The sequence below is a fragment of the Temnothorax nylanderi genome, unplaced genomic scaffold, assembly GCF_030848795.1.
Source record: "Temnothorax nylanderi isolate EJ_2023f unplaced genomic scaffold, tnyl_v1.0 TNYL_tig0044_pilon, whole genome shotgun sequence".
NCBI classification, from domain to species: Eukaryota; Metazoa; Arthropoda; class Insecta; order Hymenoptera; family Formicidae; genus Temnothorax; species Temnothorax nylanderi.
The window spans coordinates 562,340-575,009 of NW_027249106.1; the positions used below are offsets into that span (position 1 = coordinate 562,340).

Consider the following 12,670-nt stretch of genomic DNA (forward strand, 5'->3'; position numbering starts at 1 on the left):
TGTACCCGGATGACGTTTCCGAACGCAGCCCTGGTCACACAGACTTCTATATACTAAAGGTCAATCCAGACAAACTTGCATAGCGCATAAACATAAGCATAAGAGAATTGATTGGTCCATATGCATGTGCATAAGGAAATAGACCAATCCGTTTCTTTATGCATATGGTTATGCACCTATGCAAGTTTGTCTGGATAGACCTTAAAGGCCATCGCACACAAAATGCATAGCTTAGCATAAGCGTAGCATAAGATCGCTAAACCAATGAGCATCCAGCATAAAGTTGCCATATTAATTTACATAAAGCGGGGAACACAGAATTTGCATAACGCATAATACGTAAGCATAAGAAAACTGATTGGTCTATTTCCTTATGCACATGTGTATGGACCAATCAATTTTCTTATGCTTACGCATTATGCGTTATGCAGAAGTGTGTGCTTCCCGCTTAAAGGGCCTCGCACACAAAATTGCATAGGCTGCATATGCATAGCATAAGACCGCTAAACCAATGAGCATCTAGCATAAAGTCGCCATATTGATTTACATAAGATGCTCATTGGTCCAGCGGTCTTATATGCTATGCTTATAAGCAATATGGCATCCTCTATTCGTGGTATCAAAAATGGTGCAGATTGAGCAGTCTAGTATAGAAATCTATGATTCTGATATACAATGTTAAATTATACTGGCAATAATGTATCAATTTTGAAACAATTGTGGCACAATTAACTAATATTGGCAATAAAAACAGAATATTTAAATATTGCATACAATGGAAATAGAAATGTTGTTCTGTTCAAGTGTAGGAACTAGAACTGCACTTGCGCCAAGCCTTTTCTTTTTAGGAGAAATGAAGCTCCGCTATATGCCTTCTCCTCCAGTGATTGGTCAATCGGTCGATCACTATTCACTAGAGAAGAGGGAATAGCTCGGTGCAAGTGCAGTTCAACCTCGTACTAGAATAAAACAGCATTCTTGTTCTCAATTACATATATATATCGACAACTCAGGGCGAATCCTCCGTATCGTGCAGTTCAATGCAAACGTGACTAAAAAAAATTGAAGGGGCATATTGGGGCTGATCGGAGTTGATCGGAGTTGATCGGAGTTGATCGACTCTCATCGTCTAACATCCAATTCCGACAACCATCGGTGAAGCTTCGGTGGTACCGAGACTACCGAGACCGAGTACCGAGCTCAACCGAGCTGCCGAGTGCCGAGCGAGAATGTGACGCGGCCAGCAAAGCGGATTGTAACTTCCGTCAGTTCCGTCTCTGTCTCGCGCTTTGTCTCACCTTGCACAATGAAAGTACGTAACGCCAGAGTGACAGAGTGACAGAGTGAGTGGGGACACGGTGTTGACGAAAAAGAAAAGGAGAAAGAAAGAACGAGGAAAGGTGGGAGAGAAATCGTCAGTTTCACGAGCCGTCATGGCTGAATCATTGTCTGAACGATTCTCGTAGGAAACCGATAACAAATGACAACGCGGGTGATTCATTAGGGTGGTGAAAAATCGCGGTGTCCATCTCGCGATACGAGTGTCTCGGAGTCTCGGGTCTCGGGGCATCTGCCGACTCCATTTGATTCAGCCCAGTAGGATCTGGTAGGATCCGATTGCTCCGGAGTCCGGACAGCTCAATGCCGAAGCTTCACGAGAGGGAGTCGTGATAATAGAGACGGTGTTTTGTGCGTGTCCTCGGTGTCCTCGGTGGCCGGTGCGCGAGGGCCGCGAGGCCGTGTTCGGTGCTACACGATGAACGGGTTAAGTCTGAGTGAACTGTGTTGCCTGTTCTGTTGTCCGCCCTGCCCGTCCAGAATCGCAGACAAATTAGCCTTCCTGCCGCCCGAACCCACGTACACGTTTGTCGAGGACGAGGGCTCCAAGTACTCCATTTCTCTGTCGGAGCGCGCCGAGTGGCAGTATACCGAGCGCGAGAAGGAGTCGGTGGAAGGCTTCTATACGAGAACGTCGCGCGGCAACCGCATAGCATGCCTATTTGTACGTTGCTCGGCGACCGCGCGTTTTACCATTCTCTTTTCCCATGGCAATGCCGTCGATCTCGGCCAGATGTCGAGTTTCTACCTCGGGCTGGGCTCGCGCATAAACTGCAATATATTCAGCTACGATTACTCGGGTTACGGGGTGTCGGGCGGCAAGCCGTCCGAGAAGAACCTCTACGCGGATATCGACGCCGCGTGGCACGCGCTGCGTACACGTTACGGCATCAGTCCGGAGAACATAATACTCTACGGCCAGAGCATCGGCACTGTGCCCACAGTCGATCTCGCTGCAAGATACGAGGTCGGCGCGGTGGTTCTGCATTCACCGCTCATGTCCGGGATGCGGGTTGCTTTCCCGAAAACCAAAAGAACTTGGTTCTTTGATGCTTTCACCAGGTGAGCAAACAAATCATCCTCTGTTAAATAATTTTTTGACCATACGCGATATGGACTGGAAGTTCAAGTCGCGCTGTCGCGAGGTGTTTTATCGGGCGAGATGGGAGAGGGATTCGTGCGCATGACTATCGTCCAAGTCTCTCTCTCTCCCTCCCCCCCTCTCTCTCTCTCTCTCTCTCTCTCTCCCTCAAATATACGTACGGCCATGCACGTGATATCAATACATTTTGATTCAAATTATTTTTCGGAAATTTATACTATTATTTATACTATCAAAACATTTTTAAAAAATGTTTGTGATAGTAAAAATAAATGTAATATATAATAATGTCTATTTTTTTCTGAAGACACAAAACGTCTAGAAATGAGTTTCCATATTGTAACCTAAAGGTTATAACATTTGACAAGTATAAAAGAATAACTTAAGAAAATAGCGCCATAGAACTGATATAATCAGAAAGTCACATTATATTGATTACTAATAGTTTAATACAAAATTTTGTTTTTTACTATATTCTGTTTTGAGATAGAAATTAGATGGTTTACAAGATATTTTATACTTTGAGATCTAACATACTTTAACATAAAACACGAAATATATTTCGTAAAATCTTTAGTTTTCAATGGTTCTATTGTGATACCTTTATGTATGAAATAAATTAATTGGAAAAGAAAAATTGTCTTTAAAACTTTTGTTTAAGTATGTAATTTACAATGTACAATTAAACACTTCTTATAAACAATCATGTTATGACTACTAATATTGTAGAAATACGTGTCAGTGGTTTAAGATTTAATACAGAAGAAGAAGATGACAAGAAAGAATAGTGTGTGTTTCTGAAAAGAATAAACGAAATCTTTATTTTTTTTTGCATAACTAATTAACTAATTGAAATAAATTTATGGAAACTATTGATCAAGTAGCAGACTTTATTTTTTTACAACATTCTTCAATAGAGTCAATAGATTTAGTAACTCTCGAGAACATATTTTCCATTCAAATGCTGAATGGAATGGAAAATAACTTACGAAGTAAAATCGTTAATATCTTGGCGAGAAGCTACACAAGTGTGCGGTTGAATAAATGTATATTTGTGTCACGTGGATGTGTACTTATGAAACCTACGTGTTGCACGCTTTGTGTCATAATGCGTCTCTCTGATCATCTTTGTACAGATTTTACAATATCTATATCAATATGTTAATTAGAGTCTTGATATTTTGATACTATATAGGATTTTCGTTTCAAAATTTGTTTCAATAATTTCAGGAATCTGCCCTTAAGCTTTATATATGGTCTTTACGAGGCACTTCATATATTATTTATGTTTTTTACATAAAAACGAAAATATGATTATCAATATAACTTTACGTATCATTAATAGCTCTATAACTCACTGTTTCTAATTTTGTCAAAATTAACTTATTATATATTTGTGTAAGATGGAAAAATAACAAATCTAATTTGATTAATTTAAACATAGATGTTAAAGCAATAAATATAACGAGAGAGAGAGAGAGAGAGAGAGAGAGAGAGAGAGAGAGAGAGAGAGAGAGAGAGAGAGAGAGAGAGAGAGAGAGAGAGAGAGAGAATCATAAACTTTTTATAGGTTTTATAAGAATTATTGACAATAATATATGAAATTTAAAATACTAGGTGGGTTTAAACATTAATTGGATTATTTTTTTTGTGATATACTTTAATTTAAATAACACCAAAATACTTTATTTTAAATAACATTATTATTCTATACATTTACCTTGAAATTGCAGGTATTTTTTTAAATTTAAGTCTTATATTTTCTTCAAAGATGATTTTGGGTTGCAAGTGTATCCAATTTTGCACATTGATGCCACTTTTTCGATGACTGTTGAACAAAACAATGAATTAAAGTTTTATTTGTAATCTTATCAGATTCTAAAAACAGGTCTTCCTTTTTTCGGTGGGTCGAAAGTTGCATAGTTATTTGTACATCGCTTGTAAAGTCCTGTTTTCATCTGTCAAAGTTTGTGATATCCTACGAGTACACTCACTTTAGTTCACTTATTTTAATTCTTCACTAATCATGACTTTGATATTTTCAACACTAACTCATAAAATTTTTACGAACCGTAATACGTAATTATCCCACAGCAAGCTATTCACATGTTCCACATTATCACTATTAACAAATGTCCGCAGCCAGCAAGCATGTTTACGTGAGTCTGTTTTTAACGCATTCTCACTTTTGTTTAAAATTATTGCACTACTGAAATCTTTTGATCTGCGAAAGAGAGTTATAGATAAACTGTTTTTTTTTTCAATTTTTTATAGATTTTGCGGGGAAAAATTGGAAGTAAAGTATTTGTTAAATTTATGTTATGACAATACCATAAATAACTTTCTCAAATGAAACTTTTGTCTTGTATTTTTCTTGTTTTCTCGCATGCTTTATTTTACCCTATAAGTATGTTTTTAAACAAAAGGATACAAGATTAAAATTTGTCAAGAAATATAATTCTGAATAAAAAGATTTCATTCAAAATCGGATTTTTAATTATATTTCAAGCTAATGTCTTTCGTAATATTTTTCGTTTCTCAACGTATATTGATTTATGTAATTATATAGGCATATTCTATATAAAAATATACTTGCAACTTATATACAATTAATGACAATCTTGTTAAGTTAGATATGATTTATCTTTAGAACAAATTCTGTATTCAGAAGCTAACATATTCGGCGCAAATTTTAACTTTTTATCTAAAATAATTTTGATATGCCTGCAAATAAAATTTCAAAAATGTAAAATCTGTTTGACATTAACTAGAAAAAAAGAGATGAAACTGTTTAACATAAAAATTATATTGTATAACGATATTTAAACAATATTTAAACGTTATTTTTTCTTTGCAGCATAGATAAAGTGCCGAAAGTAACATCTCCTGTTCTGGTTATTCATGGCACCGAAGACGAAGTTATAAATTTTAGCCATGGTCTGGCGATTTACGAAAGATGTCCACGAGCAGTGGAACCACTATGGGTTGAGGTATTGAAATAATTGATAACATATTATATTATTAAAAGTGTTTAATATTTTCTTTTGCTTTTTTTACTTGTTACATTGTTATGCGATTTGTCTATACTTTTTATATGCTAAAATAAAGACTACTACATATGAAAATATTTAAATACAAACATAAGCACTCTTTGATTGATAAAATATTGAATATATGTTCCGTTAAAAATGTGATGATATTAATATTGGGTATTTTTTTCAGGGTGCCGGGCACAATGATGTAGAGTTATACAATCAATACCTCGAACGACTGAAACAATTTGTAAGCGTGGAATTGATAAACTGACGGCGACTCAGCCTCTCCCAGAGTCAGGGAGGACAGGGAGGGGGCCATATGCATGCAAACAGCCAAGGACGTACCGTTTCCAACAACTCTAATACCGTCAGTTCCATTTCGACAAGTTCTCCAACGGAGAAGCTTGTCTAGCAGTCGCCTCCCACAGGGGAGAAGACACCTGTCCTTCCCTGTGACGAAGAATCATCTTTTGCCTCCGTAGATGATGTATTCTTCTTTTGCGAGCAGCAGCCGACTGTAAATCAGGAAACATATTATTCAGAGTCATTCAAGAAAACGCGTTCCAAAGACGAGTATCCAAATGCCGAAGGTAATTCGAAAAAATCCAATGTGAGATCGGAGAATAAGAACTCTAAAAAAGATTCTTCTACGTGCACAAAGGACAAAGGCCAGAATAAAATCGCCGCCACCGAAAAAGTGACCGATTGTCACAACTTTCAATTGAATCATACTGGAAAGATCGCCAAGAAACATACTTATTTACCAAAAAATTTGAAAAACCCTTTTGCTCACAGTCAAAAAAATATTGTTCACAGAAGCTTAAAGAATTCATTTGGACAAAATCAGAAAAAGACAGATAGCCAAAGAACTCACACGACTTTGATTGATATACTTGTGGAGGATTGTCGACAATGCGCGATTGGAGAGAAATCAGTCGCATCATTTTCCAATGTTTCCGATGATGTTAAAAAGGATATTACTGATTGTAGAGGTACTCTTACTCAGCCTACAGAGAAAAAGTCTCCTGGATCTCGATTTAAGTATAATTGCATAGAATCGGCGTTGGACTCGATTAACACTAATAAAGACAGCAGGCAACGTTATTACAATAAAATCTCAATTGTCGATAATATTACAAAGCTTAAAAAGCCCGATGCAACCCACGCAAAGACTACAGAAATCACAAAGAAGTTTCCTTGGAATTGCACGTGTACTAAAACGAAGAGAAATCTCGACAAGTGCAAGGAACAAGAGAAGAATGATTCTATCGAGAGCTTTGATTCCTACAATGACGCAAAGCAATTGAAAAAGAAAAAACCTGCTTGTAGTCCATTGAAAAAATTCGGCCGATCGTCTCTGTCAGTGGGCGCGGACAAAATCGCGATAAATTTGCCAAAGTATTCTCCTTGCGCAAGCAGATTAGCCGCAAGCTCAAAAATTTTGTCGTCTGATCGAGCGGCAGATCCTGAGAGTCCGCTTCACGTTCCACGCTCGAGGAGTCCATCTCACGTCGATGTACAAACCGAGAACAACCCTTCGAAGCATTCGGAAAAAACGTCGATACAGGCCAGTTTATCTCTGAACATACAACAGTTCCAAAAGACCCGGTATACTCTGCGTAGTAGGAGTGTAGGTGACAGCTGCGTAACGTCGCCAACAAGTGAAGCGACTACCGTGAGCTACTCGCCTACCGGTACAGAGATATTATCCCTGGAAGAAGTCGGGCCGCATACATCGCATACATCGTCGGCCGAAGGCTCGGGTAGTAGTTATTCAGAAGTCAAGGAAAAATTGGACGCCGAATGCTCTGACAAAGTCAGAAGAGCGACTTTAGAGACGAAGTGTTAATGAAACGTGGACTCTCGACGACACGCCAAACATGTGTTTTACATCATTCTCTCTTCCATACGTATATACACATATACGTATTTTACGTAAAGCGATGACGCAGTTCCGTATGCGCGGTAAACTCCTTCGGGCTGTAATCGTGCTAGTGAGAAACTGTACACAGAGGCGAATATATAATACGACATACATTTATAAAATTTATTATATTTCTAGAAACGCGAGAGCATACTTGTGCATATTGAATATTCTTATTCTACATATATACACACTCAACACACGCGTGTGTTGCGTACACGCGTGGATATTAAGCTGTTTTTGCAAAATAGGCTACAGAACGTTGTTGCGACAAATGTGTCGAGTATTATTATTTTTATTATCCTCCTTGAAGTTAGGATATTCAATGATTCCCGTGTGGTTGTCGAAACATTTCTTTGCCTCGGGAAGTGCGACGAGCATTGATAGCATGCAGTGAAGAGATATCTCGCTGAATATCCGCATTGTCTTAATTTATTAAAAAATTAGTATTGTTAAGTTTTTTATTTAGCTAAAGGTTTTAATTCTTTAGCTGTAAAAGGCATATATATATATATATTTTTTTTTTAAGAACCTTTTATTTGCCTTTTATTTGCGGAAAGCGTAATATATACGCTTTCGTAAGGTAGGTGTGTGTATAATATATATACACACACACACGCATTCTTATATTATCCACGACCGAATTAGATCCACGGGAGGGGGGGGGGGATATTTCCCGAAAGTTCCAAGTTTTATTTCGGGCAGATCTGGTTCAGCGAGAAAATGCGAATCTTTTCAAATTGCATGTTTTTGTGAGTGATTGGTTTTCCCGATGTCAGTAATGATAAATGATAGTTGTAACAGTATAATGAGGGCATTTGTTCTTATATCTATGGTGAAAACCTGTGAGAGGAGAATTGGAGATCTTCCAAGCTAATAAAAGTTTCAGCACGCGGTGGTCACAGAATAGTTTGGAATTAGCAAAGTGAGATAAATTAATGAACACGCAGTGCGTCCCGCAAGAATGTCTTTGTCGGAAGCTAAATAATAGGACAAAAATCTTGTCAACAACAATAAGAATGCAAATAGCTAGGGACAATATTACTGCCAAACTTGACTATGAATTAATTAATTTCTAAGAAAGTGAGATAATGCGTGTGAAGGACCTCGTCTACATAGGTACGTTTCTCGTTAGTATTTTTATATCTCGGTAATGTAAATACAATACAATAAACGATTTTTTCTTTATCGATGTATGCGACAGTATGAGACGGTTGCGTGGAATGCCAATTGCATAGATAATCGCGAGATGCACTCTTTTGCGTAAAGCAATTTTGCTACTTTTTAAGGCATTCTATAAATTGTTGATACTTTTTACCTGTCAAAATTGTTTATCGGATATCGCGAAACCAATGTTCGCGTAGTGAAAAAAGTTTTAAGATGATCGATTTTACCTACTAAGATAGGAAGTGATACATCGTAAGTGTAAGTCGGTTTTTACCGTTCAGGCTACTTGTGCCACAATGTCCTCGTAACTTGTTGGAAATGTTATAAGTGGAAAAAGAACAAAATGCGCGACAGACGTACGAAGAAGAGAAGAGAAGAGAATAATGCAACTTAGTTACGTAAAAGCAAGATTTTGCTACGCTTCGCACGGCATCCTTTTTTACAAAAAAGCTTCGTTCAATCTACACGGTGATTCAACTATCCGTAATAGATCTGGTGATGAAGACATTCAAGCAAGAATAGATTAGATTAGCGGAGTAATTTTTCAAATATTCATGTAATTTCATTACTTATGAAATGATAAATACTAGGCGTTATAAATTTATCAAAAGACATTTCAGAGACAGTTTCTTTGGTGAGTTTAGAGTTCTTTTTAACTTTGGGAAGTTGGAAAAAACACAAGAAGGAATCTTAGCGCTATAAAAAGAAATGAATTCTGTATTACAATAGGTAAGAAATAAGAATTTTCCATGTCGAATAATACACATTATAACGTTGAGCGAAACATATATACTGTGATACTAAGATTTAATTTGCTAAGATACTAAGAATTTTAGCAAGTGAGGCTCAAATTAAATCTTTATTAATCTTTGGCAAACACCACAAGTTTTATTACACTTTTGTTATATAATAGGTCTATATCAACTTATTAAACACATTTCGTTGAGTTGAAAAATCCTTGAAGGAATAATTTTATATTTCTTTTACAATTCATGCCATTTTAAGCATAAGACTTTATTTTTTATATTTTGTTATTAATTACAATAAATTATTATATTAATGTTTTTATATTTAGAGATCTAATTGGATGCTTGGAAATCTCTTGGTATTTGTTGAGAATTTAAAATAAAATCGATCTGTAAGCGTTCATAATTCGGAAATATTCGGCTTAATATTTCAACATTTTCACGAAGGAAAAAATCGATTTTAAATTAGCAAAAAATCTATCAATTAAAAAATAATGCGCCAAAAGTGGGATATTTTATACATTCTTCTAAGATGCGTGTAACGTTTACGGATTCGGTTATTTAAGTTTAACAAACTAATACTTTCTCTCTGTATTTCTCGAAAATAATGGCACTATTTATTGTCAGATTATTATCAATATTGAGTAGCCTACTCATGTACATGTAAAATCTCATAATTATCACTTGTCTTAAAGCATTCTCTGAAATTAATAGAAATTAATATTGCGTTAATATCACACTTTACACGCACTTGTCTTCGTTGCAGTGTATTCATCAAATTCTTACTTGAATGTCTCCAGTTTTCACGACAATATTGTATTTATAATTATATCGCATAATTAGCGTTAGATGTCGAATTCTGAATTCAATTTATTTAAAATGAAAAATCTATTTAACATTGTGTGACTGACAATTATATTATCACATTTGATGTGTGATAACATAATGTTGAATGAGGTGCCAATAAGTCAATGCTTACTTTAAAACCACCATTCTGTTTGTGTTGTCCAATCTCCTTCGTTTTGCACGGAACATATATATGTATACATACATACATATACATATACATATATATTAACAAGGCCGGCTGTAGAAATGAGTAAAGCAAGTATCTGTAAGATACGCTTGCGGTATTCTAAATTCAAAAAATAGACGTAAAAAACGAGCATATATATTTCTTGTGAAATTTAGATATCGATTTTTTTATTTGATGAAAATATTATAGCGTTAATAGTTTCCGAATTATGTGTCATTACGGACTCCTCACGAATTAAATTGCAGCGATGAGAATAAGTAACGTTGTTGAGTATAAAATAGATTATTAAAATATTAAAATAAGTAATCGTCTGATTTATTTCATTATTTAGTTTGAAAAATAGATCTTCTTTAAGAAAACTAAATTGAAATTTGGCTACCGAAAATATCGAATGTAGAAATAAGAAGCGTTTTTGCTAAAAACATTGCTCTAGATTTCATAAGAAATAACGAGGTGTCCACTTCTTTTCCGATTACAGGACATTTTATAGTCGGGCGACAAACTTTCAATGCAGCATTTCGATTATGTGTTCTGGTACATCTTTACCAAAATCCGCAGACATTAGTGCAATGTATAGATATCGATAAAAATCTACAAAAATATTATTAAGAAAAATAGGAATGGAGGAAATGGGAGCAGATAAAAATGGCAGAAAATTGTTCGAAGCGGCAGAAAACTTAGAGCCGGTCTTGTGTCCTAGTTCCTGTTATCGCATCGCAATTTATATTATTCAAAATGTACTCCATACCTCGTAATACCATTGTGCATGAGTTTTTACTTCTTTTACTCCCAACCGATTTCTATATAACTGTCACTATTTTGATCGCTGTTTTTATTTGCGATCTCAATTTCAGTGATTAAAAGGTTAAGGGCCGGTTGCTCCAACCTGTTGGCAAACTAACTAATAGTTAAATCATATATATGTCTTCGTTTTTCCTTCCAATTAAACAAAGATAGACATATGATTTAACTATTAGTTAGTTTACCAATAGGTTGGAACAACCGGCTCTAAGAGATAAAACTCGCAATAAGGATCGAATTATGTTGTTGTTTATCAGAGAGATTTGTACAGTACGCATCGATTTCGATATACTTGAATTCTCTCCTTTTTCTACTTTTTTCTCTTAATTTTTAGCGTAAACTATGTCTCTCCCTCTCTCTTCTTTTTCTCTCTCTCTCCCTTTCTCTCTTACTTTTGCTCGCGTTTCTTCGCTGTCCCTCTCCTTCACGCGCTCGCAAGTGATCGACCGGTTTTGAACAGTACTATCGTCTTTCATGATCGCGACGATCGCGTCGTCCGGAAAGAAACTGGTACTCTCGATACTTGACGTTTGAAGCGAGTACCGCGGATTCACGATGCGTTGATATTCGTAACTGTACATAGTAGCGTGTAAACTAAGTAATAAGAAAAAAATAACATTACGCGTATTCGATGTTCTCTTCGGTCGTGTCTAATGTACTTACAAAGGGGAGAATCCGTTTAAGGGCAAAAAACGCATTTTGATAGCGAAGATTATAGCTGTGATGTGATTGTTGAAGGTAAAAGTAAGAGGGAGACATTGTGAGAAGAGAAGCTATACATAGATGAATGCGAGGAACTTTACTGTAAACGCGTACGTTTGAGAGGAAACGGAAGAAAGAGAAGGAAAGCTTGTCCTCAAACAAATATCGGAATCGTCGTTTATTTAGCTTTAAGAACATAATTAGGGAAATAATGACATTTGTTTCTTTGTATAAGATCGCGTAGAAAGCGTAGAAACACCGCTAGATACATATACCCGAATAAAAAGGGTCATTTTAGAATTTTATACTTCCATCGCACTTGGACGTACTATCATCGCGCAGTACTTTACTAATCCTGTGGAAAACGTTAACACAATGTATAATTATGATGTAAATTACATGTTTAAGCACATATTATCAATGCAACGTGTTTTATTTCACGACTAAGGGAAGGGATGATGTTCACGGTAGAAATTTTGTGGATTAAGTGTATACATAATATATGTATATATATTATGATAGTTGAGAAATAATTTAGAACAATATTCGGAGATGAAATACGCTGACATATATATCAGAAACATGTTTTATATCAAATATAAAAATGATTGATAAAGTTATTACAATCGCACGGACTTGAAGTCGATTTTATCGACTTAGTAATTAATATTAATAATAATGCTGAAAAACCAATACTTTTCCTTATTAAATTTTAAATGCCTGTTGGTGACTGTATTTGGACGAATTTGTAACCTTTTTTAACAATTACAAAAATATTTAACGTCAAAAAATTAAAAGCCACTATTGATGATTTTTATT

At 35.8% G+C, this 12,670-nt stretch overlaps 2 protein-coding genes across 2 annotated transcripts; both read left to right on the forward strand.

Annotated features, from left to right (window-relative positions):
- The first annotated feature begins 1,000 nt into the window (after window positions 1–1,000).
- Window positions 1,001–5,895, forward strand: LOC139771781 (alpha/beta hydrolase domain-containing protein 17B). The gene is made up of 3 exons (XM_071704818.1): window positions 1,001–2,400; window positions 5,298–5,430; window positions 5,663–5,895. The coding sequence occupies exons 1-3, from the start codon at window positions 1,757–1,759 to the stop codon at window positions 5,744–5,746; spliced, it is 861 nt and encodes a 286-aa protein (XP_071560919.1). The 5' UTR covers window positions 1,001–1,756; the 3' UTR covers window positions 5,747–5,895.
- LOC139771830 (uncharacterized) lies at window positions 5,795–12,272 on the forward strand. The gene is made up of 2 exons (XM_071704917.1): window positions 5,795–5,842; window positions 5,891–12,272. Exons 1-2 carry the CDS (start codon window positions 5,795–5,797, stop codon window positions 7,322–7,324), a joined length of 1,482 nt encoding a protein of 493 aa, XP_071561018.1. The 3' UTR covers window positions 7,325–12,272.
- The last annotated feature ends 398 nt before the right edge of the window (window positions 12,273–12,670 follow it).